This window comes from Leptopilina heterotoma, unplaced genomic scaffold (genome assembly GCF_015476425.1).
Source record: "Leptopilina heterotoma isolate Lh14 unplaced genomic scaffold, ASM1547642v1 Lhet_38, whole genome shotgun sequence".
NCBI classification, from domain to species: domain Eukaryota; kingdom Metazoa; phylum Arthropoda; class Insecta; order Hymenoptera; family Figitidae; genus Leptopilina; species Leptopilina heterotoma.
This window is the reverse complement of record NW_025111054.1, coordinates 295,599-312,586: the sequence shown is the minus strand read 5'-3', so window position 1 is coordinate 312,586 and position 16,988 is coordinate 295,599. Positions and strand designations below refer to the sequence as shown.

The window sequence follows — 16,988 nt, the reverse complement described above, 5'->3', positions numbered from 1 at the left end:
TTTATGATAACTTTCAAGTAAAAACAAAATGTTTTAAATCACTTAAAATCACTCATTCACTATTTAGATGAGAAAGAAAAGGATCACACACTGAGTTCCTTTCTGTCTCTCTCATAATTCGCAATATTTGCGCCAATTACGAATCTAGTAATAAACACTGTGATCCACACTTTACAATGAAGAAGAACGAAGTTATCGGCAACTTTACCAACCTATATTCTTGTGGAGATTTAAAAGAAGACTATATTTTTATTTACACATTTTTGACGTTTGATCATATCTATTACATATATTGGATTTACAAAAAAAAAAATTGCAAAATATTCTTTGAAAGAAATAGATTTTTTTAAATTTCAGTTATTAATGGGTAAGTTTTTTTCTTTTTCTTATAAAAACGAAATTCACGTTTATAAATGAAATTGACAGATAAGTTTAAAGTCATTGGTCTTTAAACAGAAAGGTTAGGTTTACAATTTAAAAATAGGTTTAATTGGGTTAATGACAGAAGGTAGGTCAAAGGCCGTAGAAAATTGTTTATTAAATCTACACCCAAACTTTTCCAACTGTCAATTTTTAATGATTTTTAATAATTGACAAAAGTATTAAAAACTATAATATATGTATAGTGGGAAAAAATGTTGGGGATTAAAATTATTTACGAAAAAACTTTTTGGCAATAATAACATTTATTTTTTTATAATTAATATTAATTATTATTATCAAACTAATATTAACAAAAATTGATTTTTCTTTATTTGAAGCAAACATGATTTTGATGGTTAAAAATGTTAAAAAAATGGATTTTAAAAAATTTATTTTGTAGTTGAACGTATAAGTTTTTTTCAATATCATTTTTGCGACTAAATTTAATTTGTTTCATTAAGTTTAGAATATTGGATTATAACTTATAATAATCACTTTTTCTCTAGTGCCTATAATTTTTCATTTTATTTTTTTGTTATTTTCTTCCCCTCTGGAATACCGGAGAACGTTTAAAAAAAATTAAAAGAAAATATTAAAAGATAATATTTATGAAATCATTTCGAAAATTTTTAATTGAAAATTTTTTTGTTAAAAAAAGGAGGAGTTCAACATTGAAGTATACAATGGGGCAAACTTTGAGTGAACCAGTGAAAACAAAAAAGACGGCTTGTTGTAGAAATGATAATTTTCGAGTTGGCAGTTCGAGTATGCAAGGATGGCGAGTGAGTATGGAAGATAGTCACGTTCACATTCTCTCTCTACCTGATGATCCAGGAACAGCCTTCTTTGGAGTCTATGACGGTCATGGGGGTAAATGTTTTCTTTTCTACCAAAATTTTTAAAAATTCTAATCAAAATTTCAATTGTCTATATAAATAAGAAAATTCTTTGCCAAAATTCAATTATTTTTTCAAAAAATTTAATAAAAATTCTTGGCAAAATTTTAATTATTTTCAAAAAATTTCCTCAATTCAATGATTTTTAACATCTGCTATTTTAATAAAGTTTTCCAAAAGAATTCAATTATCTTTAAAAAAATTGGATAAAATTCTATGCAAACATTTAAATTTTTTAAATTCAATTATTTTCATAAATTCTTTTTAGGAATTCAATTATTTTCCAAAATAATAAAATTCATCGTAGAATTTCAATTACTTTTTAATACAATTTTAAACAAATTCCACGAAATATGTAATTATTCTTAAAAATTTTATTAAAATTCGTCAAAAGAATTCAGTTATCTGGATAAATATCAAAAATCTTCAAAGAAATTCAATTATTTTCAGGAATAAAATTCTTTGCAATCTTCCATTATTTTCATAAATAACAATATTCATCACAAGAATTCAATTATTTTTAAAAAGTAATAGAAATCTTCTTCGAAATTCAATTATTTTCAAAAATTTTAATAAAATTCTTCGAAATTCAATTATTTTCAAAAATTTTAATAAAATTCTTCGAAATTCAATTATTTTCAAAAATTTTAATAAAATTCTTGGCAAAATTTTAATTATTTTCAAAAACTTTCCTCAATTCAATGATTTCTAATATCTACTACTTAAATAAAAATTCCTAAAAGAATTCAATTAGTTAACAAAAATTTTAATAAAATTCTACGCAAACATTTCATTGTTTTCATAAATAATAAAAATTTCACAGGAATTCAATTATTTACAAATTATTTTCATGTATTATTCAATTATTTTCATAAAATAATAACATTTTTTACAGGGATTCAATTATTTTCATAAATAATAAAACTCGATGCTGAATTTCAATTATTTTTAATATAATTTTAATGGAATTTCTCGAAAAAGTTATTATTCTTAAAAATTTTATTAAATTGCGTCGAAAGAATTCAATTATTAAAAAAAAATTTTGACAAAATTCTTTATCAGAATTCAGTTTCAAAAAGACATTTAATTATTTAATAAAGTATTAATTTTTTTATTTAAATAATTGAATTCTCGTAGAATTTTCTAATAATCGAAATTTCTTAAAATTCAATTATAAACAAAATGGATTTTGAAAAATATCAAATTACGCACAATTTCAATTATTTTTAGGAAAAGGAATTCAATTATTTTCATAAATATTAAAGCTCATCGCAGAATATCAATTATTTTTAATACAATTTTAATTGAATTCCTCTCGAAAAATGTAATTATTCTTAGAAATTTTATTAAAATTTGTCGAAGGAATTCAATTTTTAAAAAATTTGTTGATAAAATACTTTATGAAAATTGAATTTTAAGAAACATTCAATTATTCAAAAAATTAGTTTTTTTCGTATTTAAATAATCGAATTCTAGTAGAATTTTCTAATTTTCTGATAAAAATTGAATTAAAAATGAATTTTAGTTAAAATTTTTGATAATAATTGAAAATTAAAAGCATTATAGTAGGAATTTTTAAAAATAATTGAATTTTGAAAAGGTTTTACAATTAAAATCTTTGAAAATCTGAGTTTTTTTATACTTTTATCAAACAATTGTGTTAAACAAAAATTTTTTTTTAATAAAGTTTAATTGAATTTTTTTTAAATTTATTTCAAGTTTTTATTTTCTAAATATTTAATTATTGAAGAATTTCCGAAAAACAGAAATTTCATAAAATTGAATTGTAAACAAATAGATTTAAAAATTCTCAAGAAACTTTGACAAAAATTATTTAAAATAATTGATAATTGAATTTTTTTTTTAAGAACTTTAATAAAATTTTTGAAAATAATTACATTTTTCGAAGAATTTACTTAAAATTGTATTAAAAATAATTAAAATCCTGTGAGGAATTTTATTATTTAGGGGAATAATTGAATTTTTATTACAATTTTTTTTAAATGATTTAAATCCAGTGAAGAATTTTATTATTTATGAAAATAAATGAACTCCTGATGCAACGAATTTTACATTAAGTTTTCTTGAAAAGGTTTACAAATTGAATTTTTTTTTTTTGAAGTTATTTTCTAATACATATTTAATTGAAGAATTAACGATTAATTGAAATTTCTTAAAACAGAATTGTAAACAAATGGATTTGGAAAATTTTTAAATATTTTTTAAAAAATTATTAAAAGTAATTGATTTTAAAGGAGAGTGAATCATTAAGTCAATAAGAATATTCTTAAGGGTCAGGAAAAAAGTAAAAAATTTGTCTGTAAATTAGGAAAAAGTCAGGCAAAAATAAAATAAAATTTTTGTGGTAACCCTTTTGTACAAAAGAAAATTCTTTTTTTTTTTGTTTTAAATAAGGAAAGTTTGACTTCTAATACATTTTTTTTAAACAAACTGGCCTTAAAGTAGAAAAATTGAATTAAACTTCTTTTTTCATTGCAGGGGCAGCCGTTTCACAACATATAAGTAAACATCTTCATGAGTATATAACCAAAAGAATTGAATACCAAAGTGGAAATGTAAATTTGGCGATGCAAAAAGCCTTTTTAGAATTGGATAAAGACATGCAAAGTGACTCATTAATAAGAGAGAAACAAGCTGGTTCAACTGCCATCACTCTACTCATTAAAGATAACATTCTTTACAGTGTGAGTAGAAACTTTGTGTTTTTAAAAAAACAAATTTTTCAGAATTTTGAATAAAAAATTTTTCAAAATTTCAATTAAAAAAAAAATAAATCTTTTTAAAATTAACTAATTAATAATTTTAATTCTAACTGTTTTGAAATTAAATTACTTTCAACGCAATTGGGACTTTTTAATGATATACTTTATATATATATATATACTAAGAAACATATGAAAAGTTGCAATTTAGTTTTTTTTTTTATTATTGTATTATTTTTTTATAGTCTCTCTATGATGAAGAAATCAGATTTTTAAAAATTGGAGCAAAATTTTTATTAAAAACCACTTTCTCAAAATATGTATTCGTCTCATCATTATTTTCATAAGCTGGAAAATTTAAGATTTTTGAAAATAGTTAATCATTCCTTAGGCGAATGCGGGTGATAGCAGAGCTGTTGCATGTGTTCGAGGGCATCCGGTTCCACTGAGTCAAGATCATAAGCCAAATTTAGCTCTCGAAAAGAAGCGAATCGAAGCAGCCGGTGGTTGGGTCGAATTGGGAAGAGTCAATCGACATTTGGCTTTGTCCCGTGCTTTCGGGGACTTTATGTTTAAGCAAAACAATCGCAAGTCACAAGAGGAACAAATAGTCACTGGTAAATTTAGTTCTCAAATATCAGCTATAAAACTATTCAATTTTATTTTTTAAATCTTAAATTAAAAATTTGAATTTTTACATCTTAAATTTTAAATTTTAATTTTTAAATCTTAAACTTAAAATTTTAAATTAACTCAGGGTTGCCACAGGTCAAAAAATTCAGATAAAAGTCAGGGAAATCAGGGAAAAGTCAGGGTTTTTTTTATTAAAAGTGCTGGAAAATATTAAATTTTTAGAATTCATAACAAAATACTTATTTTTGGGGTCCTTTTTGTTTTTCTATTTCTGCCAATAATTTCATTTTGAATAACTTAATTCTTGAAGAACTGTCATAAAATTATTTACTTAAAAATTTATTTAATAAATAATAGTTTTACTTAAATATTTCAAAATTTTTTGAATTCTGAAAGAGTTGCGTTTATAAGTTTCATAAATAGATGAAATTTAAAACGTTTCCATGAGAAATTTTATAAAATTTCAATTTTCAATGAATTTAATTAGAAATTTTAAAGAACTTAGATTTTTGAACAATTTTAATTTCAATTCTTCGAAAGAATTCAATTATCTGGATAAATATCAAAAATCTTCCTAGAAATTCAATTATTTTCAGCAATTTTAATGAAATTCTTTTTAAAATTCAATTATTTTCATTAATAACAATATTCATAACAAGAATTCAATTATTTTTTAAAGTAATACAATTTTTTGCAGAAATTCAATTATTTAAAAATTTGTTGATAAAATACTTTATGTAAATTGAATTTTAAGAAACATTTAATTATTCAAAAAATTATTTATTTTTGTATTTAAATAATTGAATTCTCGTAGAATCGTCTGATAAAAATTGATTCAGAAATGAATGTTAGTTAAAATTTTTAGATAATAATTGAATATTAAAATATTTCATGAATTTTTTGAAATAATTCAATTTTGAAAAGGTTTCAAATTCAAATCCTTCAAAAAAACGGAATTTTTCATAATTTTAATTAATAATTCTGTAAAACTATTTTTTTAAAAAAAGTTTTAATTTCAATTCTTCGAAAGAATTTAATTATCTGGATAAATATCAAAAATCTTCAAAGAAATTCAATTATTTTCAGCAATTTTAATAAAATTCTTTTCGAAATTCAATTATTTTCATATATAACAATATTCATCACAAGAATTCAATTATTTTTAAAAAGTAATAAAATTCTTCTTCGAAATTCAATTATTTTCAAAAATTTTAATAAATTTTTTGGCAATATTTAATTTATTTTCAAAAATTATTCTCAATTCAATGATTTTCAATATCCACTATTTAAATAAAGTTTTTCAAAAGAGTTCAATTATTTAAAAAAAGGTTTTAATGAAATTCTACGGAAATATTTCATTAATTTCATAAATAATAAAGCTCATCGCAGAATTTCAATTATTTTTAATACAATTTTAATGGAATTAATTTTTTTTAAAAAAGTTTAATTGAATTTTTTTTCTAAATTATTTAAAATTTTTATTTTCTAATCGATCAGGAAAAAGTGTCAAAAATTTGTCTGTAAATTAGAAAAAAAAATTATGGTAAATAAAAAAATAAAAATTTTGTGACAAACTTGTGTTTAATCTTAAAAATTTTCTCAAATTACAGTGCTTCCAGACGTAAGAGAATTCCAATTAACCGATGACTGGGAATTTTTGGTCCTCGCTTGCGATGGAATTTGGGATGTGATGACAAATCAAGATGTAGTGAAATTCGTGAGAAGTAGAATAGCATGTCAAAAAATTGATGGGAATGAAGAGAAATTCATCGATCCCGAAGAAATTTGCGAGGAATTATTAAAACACTGCCTAGCGCCTGATGTTCTAATGGAAATTGGTTGCGACAATATGACAGTTGTTCTCATCTGTTTACTTAATGGAAAACCATATTCTCATCTAGTCACCAAATGCCAACAGCCACCAGCCGAAACACAATATTGCGAGTCAATAGGCGACGCCTCGACAATTCTCGAGAGTTGCATATAGCATTAAATCAAAAAGAAAATTTTTTCAAATTGTGTGCATAGAAAATAATTTTTTTTTTTTGAATTGTCCATTGTTAATTAACTTGTTGTCATATATTTTATTTTTTAATCTATACATACACTATTTTTTTTTAATCTATACATTGTTTTTTTTTTTATATAAGAGTCAAATTTTTCATTTTTATTAATATTGTTATCCGTCGCGTCGTGAAAAAATTTGAAAAATATTATCTTGATACTCGAGTAAAATTTGTGATATGTACTATATAGTTAAGAAAAATTGAAAAGCTATAATCCAAGAGAGAGAGAGAGAAGTGCAGAAAAAATTAGTAAAATTCCTGTTAAAATTTTCATTTTAAAAAACAAATTTTTTTAATTACATTTTCCACTGTTAAAACTGAGGAAATATATTTGAGAAAGAAAAAAAAGTGAAGAAGAAATTCTTTTTCTTTTGGTGGAAAAATAAAAGAATAGTTTACAATTTTACAGAACTCTTTATTTATATATAATACCTAAAAACAGTGAGAGTTTTTTAAGCTCTCGGAAGCTTTTATTTACAGTTCAATAGAATAACACGTATAAGAAATTTTTTTTTTATCATTAACAGTATTTAATGCCAATTTTTTTTTTTTTTTTTTTTTTGTAATTTTTTTAGAGTCCATAACGATCCTGAATTGATGAGACTGCTGCGTTGGCGAGTGAGCTTAGTTTACCCGCTACTTTATTAACACCTTGTCGAACACTTTCGCGCACATCTTCGAGATCAACTCGACCTTCGAAATTCATTGACAATGATGATGTTGGCGAGGTCGGATTCGATTGACCGGTGCCAAAATAATCTGCCGAGGAAATGCTTGATGATCCCTCAAAACGACGTAAATTATTCTTTCGTTCCCACTGCAATGAGAAAAGCATTTATTTTTAACATTTTGTTTATTTAATTTTTTAAATTAATTATTAATTTTTGACGCGCTCTGAAGAAAGGTAACTAAAGAAGTTTAAAATTTGAGGTTATGTTTATAACTTTTTGAGTTAAAATCATACAGAGAGAGAATAAATTAATATTACAAAAATTATTGAATTTCCAGTATTCTTTAGATCGAAAATATTTTCAAAAACTTCTTTCAAGTTTAAATAATTAACAAGGAACTTTTAATGAAGCAAAATCTATCACAAACATAACTTATAATTCATTTGCTTCTCTTCACAAAATTGACAAAAATTCCATTCCATATTTTTTATTTTCCTAACTTTTTCCTAATTTTCATCAAAAATATTTACTTTTTTCTTATCCTGATAATAAATTGAATTCCTGGCTACGAATTTTATTATTCATGAAATAATTCAAAATATATGTAAAAAATTATTTAATTCTTGCGAAGAATTTTAAATAAAAATGTTTAAATAATTGAAAATCATTGAATTTCGAAAAGTTTTTAAAGATAATTAAATTTTACAAAGAATTGTATTACAAAATTTGGCAATAATTGAATGTCTGTGGGAAATTTTATTAAATTTTTTTAAAAATAATTTAATTCCTAAGCAAACATTTTATTATTTATGCAAAATAATTGAATAATTGTTAGGAATTTTATTATAATTCTCAAAAATGATTGAATTATAGAGAAGAATTTTATTTTTTTTTTAATATAATTGAATTATGTATTGAGGAAAAGTTTATTAAAATGTTTAAAAAGAATTGAATCTCTGTGAAAAATTTTTATTATTTTTAAAAGTAATTAAATTCTTTATAGGAATTTTATGAATATTGTTTAACATAATTAATTTTTTCGAAATACAGTACCGTCCGAAATTGTCAGTCCACCCATTTTCAAAGGAATGACAAAATTTTTTTAACATAAAATTCATGAAAAGTAAAATTTTTTTTGGTTTATATTTTGAAAGACGATAAAATTTTGAAAAAAATAAGACCTTACAGAAGTCATTTGGTCAAAATTTGTAGAAGATATTCTTAAAAATCGTCATTTTCAATGTTTTACAAAAATTTGAATAACTTCTAAAATAATGAACGCTTTTTAATAATCTTAGGCTTATTTTAAAGACCATTTTCTACAGAATAAGAATTACTTATAGGCATTAACCTGTCATTTTTAACTTGGAATAAGCATGACGTCAAAGTTGGACAAAAAAATTCAAAAAATTTGAAATAATATTATTAAAAGAAAAATAATTTTTGAAATTCAAACATATATTTTTATTAAATTTTCTTGAAAAATCTACACCATATCATGTTTTATATATGTTCTAGAATAGTTTTTAGTACAAAAAATTGATTTCAAATTTTTTGAATTTTTTTGTCCAACTTTGACGTCATGCTTATTCCAAGTTAAAAATGACAGGTTAATGCCTATAAGTAATTCTTATTCCGTAGAAAAAGACCTTTAAAATAAGCCTAAGATTATTAAAAAGCGTTCATTATTTTAGAAGTTATTTAAATTTTTGTAAAACATTGAAAATGACGATTTTTAGGAATATCTTCTACAAATTTTGGCCAAATGACTTCTGTAAGGTCTTATTCTTTTCAAAATTTTATCGTCTTTCAAAATATAAACCAAAAAAAAATTTAGTTTTCATGAATTTTATGTTAAAAAATTTTTGTCATTCCTTTAAAAATGGGTGGACTGACAATTGCGGACGGTACTGTATAATAAATATTATGAAAATTTTATTAGTTTAAATAATTGAATTCTTGTGGAAAACTTTATTTACGAAAATAACTTTGAATTTTTCGATTAATTAATTGAAAATAGTATAAAAAATAATTGAAATTCTTCGATGAGTTTTTATTATTTATAAAAATAATTAAATTCATGCTTAGAATTTAATCAAAAATATTTTTAAAAATTCAATTTTCATGAAAAATATTATTATTAGTGAAAGTAATTGAATTATTGTGAAGAATTGTATAAAAATTTTGTTAAATAATTGATTTTTTAGAAATTTTTTTTTGAAAATTAGCGAATTAAAATTAGTGGAAATTCTCTAATAAAAAGTATTATTTATATTCTTTGATCAGAAAGTTGAATATATAATAATTTTTTTACCTTCTCTATTCTTTAGAATAATTAAAATTTTCGTAATGAAGATTTAATTACATATTTCGTGAAATTTGTTTAAAATTTTATGCATTAAAAAGTAATTGAAATTTGACGATGAGTTTTATTATTTGGGAAAATAATTGAATTCTCGTGTAGAATTTTATTAAAATTTATGAAAATTCAAATTAAATTCTTTTTGAAGAATTAAAAAAAATTTTTTTTTAATAATGCAGTTTCTTTGATAATTTTAATCAAAACATTTTTTAAATTATTGAATTCTTTTGAAAAATTTTATAACGATTTAAAAAAAAATTGAATTCTTTCGGCAAATTTCTTTAAAAATAATTAAATTTTTGCAAAGAATTTTTTCTATTTATAGATATAATTGAATTGTTTCGAAGAATTTATTAAAAGTTTAGAAAACAATTAAATTTTTTTAAAACAAATTTTTTTAAAATTGAATTCTTTCATGAAACTTTATTCAAATTGTATTAAAAAATAATTGAATTTTTGCAAAGAATTTTACTATTTATAATTATAATTGAATTTTTTAAAAGAATTTATTAAAATTTTGGAAAATAATTGAATTCTATTGAAATTTTTTTATAACGAATTAAGAAAAAAATTGCATTCTTTCGTGAATATTAATAATTAGTAAAAAGGTACATAAAAATATTCTAAAATCGTACATTATCATCTCCAATAGTGTCCCGGAAGTACTGATCGCTACTTATGGCTTTGGCGCAACCAAATTTCTTTTGAGCATCGCCTTCAGCATTGACTTTATTCTCCTTTTGGGAATTATGACGTGGCGTCACTCTCTTGGGCGGTTCTGGTTCAGCGATAATAGTGACCTCGTCATTTTGCGATTTAGAATTTAATGTCGACGACTTGAAAATGTGCTCAAATGCAAAATCATCAATATCTTTAAATGTCGCGAGAGTCGCGAGTGTATCATCAATTTGTCTCAGATCTCTTTTTGGCTCCGACGCTGTGAATACTTTTGATGATGATTCTTGTGCAATTGTACTCATGTCACCGAAAGCCGAATGACTAGCTCCTCTAAAAGAAAAAAAAAGTAATTAGTGTATATTTTTATATAATATGAAGCATTATTTTTTTTATTCTGAATAAAAAAAAATGTTTAAAAGAACTCACCTGCTATTATTGAATCCCATGCCAAGTCTCTCGGCCTGTCCGGCTTTAGAGGGACTCAACTGTTTTATTGTATCCTCAACTTTTTTCGCCTGTAGGCTCAAATTTTGTTCATATCGATAAGCCAAACGTGTTGCAATTTCTTCCTGTTCCTCTTTTGATTTCTCCTCAATTTCTTTGTTAACAATTTCACGTGACGCTTCAAGCATACTTTTTTCCAATTCATCGAAATTTGTTTTCACTCGTTGAGCACCAAATCCACTTTTCTTACCCAACTTAAAAAGAAATTAAACAAATTTTTAATCAATTTAAAATTCATCTTTTAACATGTAAAAAAGAATTTAAAAAATCAGGGTTCCTACGCTTTTGCTCTTTTCAAATTCCCTGACTTTTCCAGGTGAAAAAATTAAATTTTTTCGAAAATTATTCGAAAACATTAATAACTTTATTTTTAAATATATAATTAATCTTTACTTTTTTTTATTAAAATTATGATATTCAAAAATTTGAAATTCAGTAACATAAGAATATTATTATAAAACTTGATAATTTATTACTGTAACTTCTTCAAAAATTTTGAAAAAAATTGAATTGTCACGCAAAGAATTTCATTAAAATTTTTTAAAAAAATTTTATTCTTTAAAGAACTTTAATTAAAAATTTATTGAACCTACTTAAATTCTAATAAAAAAATTGTAGCAAAAGTTATTAAAATAATTAAATTTCTTTGATAAATTTTAATAAAATTTTTAAGAATAATAACTTTTTTTGAGGAATTCCTTTAAAACTGTATTAAAAATAATTGAAATTCTGACAAGAATTTTATAAAAAATTTTGAAATGAATTTAATTTCGAAGAAAAATGTTATTATTTATGAAAATAATTGAATAATATTTGAAAATAATTTGTAAATAATTGAATTCCTGTGAAATTTTTATTATTTATGAAAATAATTGAATGTTTGCGTAGAATTTTATTTAAATTTTCGAAAATAATTGAATTCTGGAGAAGAATTTTATTACTTTTAAAAATAATTGAATTCTTGTGATGAATATTGTTATTTATTATAATTGTTGTCATTTATTAAAATAATTGAATTTTGTAAAAAAATTCTATTAAAATTCCTGAAAATAATTGAATTTCTGTAAAGATTTTTCATATTCATCCAGATAATTGAATTCTTTCGAAGAATTGAAATTAAAACTTTTTAAAAAAATTAGTTTCACAGAATTATTAATTAAAATTATGAGAAATTCTGATTTTCAAAAGATTTGAATTTTTGAAACCTTTTCAAAATGCAATTATTCTAAAAACTCATGCTACAATGCTTTTAATATTCAATTATTGTCTAAAATTCGTTTTTAAATCGATTTTTATTAGAAAATTCTACGAGAATTCAATTATTTAAATAAATAAATAAATAATTCATTAAATAATTGAATGTTTTTTAAAATTGAATTCTAATAAAAAAAATTGTAGCAAAGATTATTAAAATAATTATATTTCTTTGATAAATTTTAATAAAAATTTTAAGAATAATAACTTTTTTCGAGGAATTCCATTAAAATTGTATTAAAAATAATTGAAATTCAGCATTGAGTTTTTTTATTTATGAAAATAATTGAATGCCTGTTAAAAATATTATTATTTATGAAAATAATTGAATAATATAATAGGAAAATAATTTGTAAATAATTGAATTCCTGGAAAATTTCTATTATTAATGAAAATAATTTAATGTTTGCGTAGAATTTTATTAAAATTTTTTTTAACTAATTGAATTCTTTTAGGAATTTTTATTATAGTAGTAAATATTAAAAATCATTGAATTGCGGAAAGTTTTGGAAAATAATTGAAATTTTGCCAAGAATTTTATTAAATTTTTTGAAAATAATTGAATTTCTGAGAAGAATAAATTTTACTAATTTTGAAAATAATTTAATTTCTGCAATCATTTGTAATTGCCTCAAAATTCAATTTGTTTTAGTGTTTTTAAAAAAAAAAATTTCCATAAATCCATTACTTTTAATAAAACTAGTTAAATATATATTAAAAAATGTAACTAATTTCAGAAGAATTTTAGTTTAAAAATTTTCTTTTAACTCTCAGTTTTTTTTTATATTTCTAATTAAATTCATTTGAAATTGAAATTTTACAAAATTTTAAATCAAAAGCTTTTAAAGTTCATCTATTTATGAAAATTGTAAACGCAATTCTTTTAAAACTGGATTAATTTTGAAATAATTAAGTGAAATTTGATTTCAAGAATAAACTTTAGAAAACAACAATTTTCCAGGATTTCGATCAAAATTTCCTGACTTTTTCCAGGTATTTTCAAGCTTTATAAAATTCCCTGACATCTCCAGGTTTTTCAAGTTGCATGGCAACTCTGAATTAAATTACAAATTCTTACCCCAGTTTTTCTCGGTTGAACTTTTCTGGTACCAATTGTAGGTTTTCTATCGGTGATTAAAGCACCTGAATCTGACAATTTAACGGACGGACCCAAAGTATTATCATTTGTTTCTGTTTTTGTCGTTAATTTCGGTGTTGATTCGCCAGTAAGAGTGTTTAATGTTATCAACGGTTTCTCCACCTTAGGCACAGTGATTTCGTTGCTTTCTAAATTCTCATGTTCTTTAAAGAAATCCACCTCATTTGGTTCTTGAACAACTTCCGGTTGTGTTTGATTGTCTAAATGCAACTAATGGGAAAATCAAAACAATTCAAATTATTTTAAAATTATTTTATATTATTAAATTACAATAAAAAAAAAAAATTCAAACACGGTTCATGGACGTATTATTTGCCTCTTTCTCTAGTAATAACAAAAAACAATCAAAGCAAGTGTTAATGTGTTAATCGAAGGGGTACAATTTTTTTTTTCGTGAGTGTGTGAAAAAAGGAAAATATTTATAACTGGAATTGAAAAAAATACACAAACGGAGAGATAATCGCTCACCGATTTGTACGAAAGTGGAGAAACATACACCTATAATTATAATTTATAAATCTTATACCATTTTATTGAAATATAATAAAAACTTTTCTAAAAATTTATATATTTTTTTTTTTTAAACAAAATCGAAATAATTATTTACCTTGGTTCCATATAGACGCATCGCTTTCGATGAGGCTTGTGATAATTTTTCTTTATAAAGAAGAGCCGTTCGTGATGTATATTTTTGTTGTGCATCATTACTCATACAATTGTGTTGAGCAAAAAATTTTCTCTGAAAATAAAAATTAAATAATTAATAAGTGTATAAAAAATGGACTAAAATAATTTTTCTGTAAAGACTTGAGAAAAGAAGTTAAGGAATTTACATAAAAAAAATGTATCTAAAAAAAGATATTTAATAAATTATCATTCTTACAGCATTCGCATTTCCACCTAATTGCATATTTCTCAATTGAAGCCATGTCCAGTTGGTGTCAAGTTGAGTTGAGCGTACAAATGTTAAGTGTACTCCTAAATTTCTGTGAACAGCTGAGCAGTCGATGCAAAGGAAAACTCCATATGTGACACTCGACCACACTGGATTTTTTGCATTGCAATCGAAGCATGTCTGAAGGAAAAAAAAATAATTATAATCCTCAATGATACTCGCCTCTCGAAATAGAAGTTTAAATTTAAAGATTGTTTTCAACATCATAAATAAAAAACATAAAGCACCCATTAAATTTTAATTGTTTTTAATTTTTTTTTTACAACCAAAAATAACTAAAATAATTTGTGTGTTAATAACTAAGTGACAGTTTCGATTTCATAAATAAAACATAAAATTGAAAATTGTTTTCACTCAATAGGTAAAGTTAAGTGTTTGTTTAATAAACGTCAAACTTAGATGCAGAAATAGTTACAAAAGTTTTTATATCAATATCATAAACCATACATTTATCGTTAAGTAAATTTATTTCTTAGTAATGTTATATATTATTTTTATCTAAAAAAGAGGCGCATGAAAAGTCTCCAATTTTTATTTTCCGAATCTTTATTTTATCGAAATTCTTTTTATCTAATAAGAATTAATTATAATTTCTTTTAATCGAAAAAATAATTGTCAGAAACATTTTGTTTTTGAATGACCGATAGACAGATTGTTTATTATACTACTGCGAAAGAATATTTTGATTTCTATATTTTCTAACTTGTATTTCTTCTAACTATAACTTTACCGAATTGTCACTTCTCGTTCTCATAATTATTATTACTTCGAATTAGTATTTTTCAAAATTTTTGTCATATTTAATAATTTTTTATACGATTTTTCTTTATTGTATAATAACCAGTTTTTATAATTTTATTTTATTCGAATAATTATTTTGCATAATTTTTTTGTTACCGAAATTATATTTTAAATAATTTTTTATTACTAGAATTTTTATTTTTTCTAATATTTATTTTTACTAATAATTAATTTTTATATTATTTTATTCGAATAATTATTTTGCATAATTTTTTTGTTACCGAAATTATATTTTAAATAATTTTTTATTACTCGAATTTTTATTTTTTCTAATATTCATTTTTACTAATAATTAATTTTTATAATTTTTATTTTTCCCAATTCGTATTTTACATAATATCCATTTTTTCTAAGGTGTCTGTTTATCAATCACAATTTTGCTCATAAAATTGTAAGTTTGTTTTTTTATAAAATGAAGAAAAATATTTGCATTAATTCCTATTTTTTAATCACAATTTTTTTTTTTAAACTAGGAAAATATTTACTATTGAACCTCTCTTTGTAACAATTGTATTATTTTTTTCTTGCTTACTGTACTAAGACTAACTTTATGAAAAATAATATTCAATAATTAATTCATTGACAACTTTGAAAATAATTAGTTGATTAAAAATTTTTGATTGTAAAGGTTCGACTGTAAGAGAAAAATTATTTTCTACTTTTTCTGTATCTATGTTAAAATTGTTTGTTCAAACTTATAAAATTTAATCATTTCAATTAATTAAATTATCAAAAATTATTTTTTAATATGTAAAGACTTCAAAAAAGAATTTAATCTATAAAAACTACAAATTCTTAATAGTATAATTGATTATAGTAATTAATACCTCGTAATAAAATTAAATTCCAATACAATTTTATTTTTATAAAAAAAAATTTGAATTATAAATTTTTAAATTCTATCATTTTTAAAATTGTTAATTTTATATGAAATAGTAAAAAAAAAGTTGGTAAAAAAAATTATTGCTAGTTACTATACGTTTTGATTAGTCTTTCTTTATTGTCCTTTATAATATTGAGCACTCCACGTAATTTTTTCTCCAATAAATTCAAACATTTTTTCAACTTGGATACACCAATTATATTTATATTTAGCATTTGTTGAATTCGATAAACTAATAAGATTCGTCACCATTTCTTTAATTACTTCGTTTTTCATTAAAAAAAACTGAATTCTCATGAAAATAAGAAAAAAGTGACAAATGTCAAAGAGGAAAAAAGTGACAGAAATTTTAATTATAAACATATGCGTTAAATATTCAGAAAATGTCTTTTTTTCCCTAACACAACCTCAAAATTAGAGGTAAAAAAAATATAAACTATAAATTCAATAATCTATTCACTTTTATTAACTCCCATAATAAAAATCTCCAGTTCTTGTGAAATGTTTTACAATTTGCAATTATGTGTCAATGAAAGGGAAAATTAGATCATATTGTTCGCCATAGAAAAAGGTGGTATCAATATTTAAAAGTATTAAAAGAATTTCTTTATCTTATGATTCATTTAGATAATTGTTAATATCGAAGGATATCGTTTGAATAATATAATTAACTCACCTTGTTGGTTGGAATTGAACGTAATCTTTTGAAAACTTCTTCGATATCACTTCTACTCGGACCTGAATCCGCCATTTTTGACGTGTTGTCAATTTACTGGCGCAAGAAACTTACGTTTCCTTTCTTTAATTCTTCAAAATGGAATCCGAGTTGGTTGTGAACGTTGTGAATTTACAGCCAATGAAACTTGAGTTGTAGAAGAAAATTGAACGTTCATTGGTTTCAAACTAGACAACCAATAGAAATTGTCGATGTGTACAGAAGCGGGAAAAGTTAAAATTAAAATTGTTAAAGTTAATTCAAC

At 22.3% G+C, this 16,988-nt stretch overlaps 2 protein-coding genes across 4 annotated transcripts; one reads left to right on the top strand and one right to left on the bottom strand.

Annotated features, from left to right (window-relative positions):
* Positions 1-202: 202 nt before the first annotated feature.
* Positions 203-7,144, top strand: LOC122505904 (probable protein phosphatase 2C T23F11.1). Of its 2 annotated transcripts, none has more exons than XM_043617782.1 (5): positions 203-367; positions 1,082-1,293; positions 3,819-4,024; positions 4,434-4,659; positions 6,286-7,144. In XM_043617782.1, the coding sequence occupies exons 2-5, from the start codon at positions 1,107-1,109 to the stop codon at positions 6,660-6,662; spliced, it is 996 nt and encodes a 331-aa protein (XP_043473717.1). In that variant the 5' UTR covers positions 203-367; positions 1,082-1,106; the 3' UTR covers positions 6,663-7,144. The 2 variants fall into 2 exon arrangements, with proteins under 2 accessions (XP_043473717.1, XP_043473718.1); XM_043617783.1 differs by lacking the exon at positions 203-367 and adding an exon at positions 430-508.
* LOC122505902 (ADP-ribosylation factor GTPase-activating protein 2) lies at positions 7,136-16,838 on the bottom strand. 2 transcript variants are annotated; one of them, XM_043617778.1, is made up of 8 exons: positions 16,685-16,838; positions 14,253-14,444; positions 13,977-14,108; positions 13,838-13,867; positions 13,289-13,579; positions 10,879-11,150; positions 10,410-10,782; positions 7,136-7,558 (listed from the first exon to the last, which is right to left on the bottom strand). In XM_043617778.1, the coding sequence occupies exons 1-8, from the start codon at positions 16,757-16,759 to the stop codon at positions 7,313-7,315; spliced, it is 1,611 nt and encodes a 536-aa protein (XP_043473713.1). In that variant the 5' UTR covers positions 16,760-16,838; the 3' UTR covers positions 7,136-7,312. The 2 variants fall into 2 exon arrangements, with proteins under 2 accessions (XP_043473713.1, XP_043473714.1); XM_043617779.1 differs by lacking the exon at positions 13,838-13,867.
* Positions 16,839-16,988: the final 150 nt, after the last annotated feature.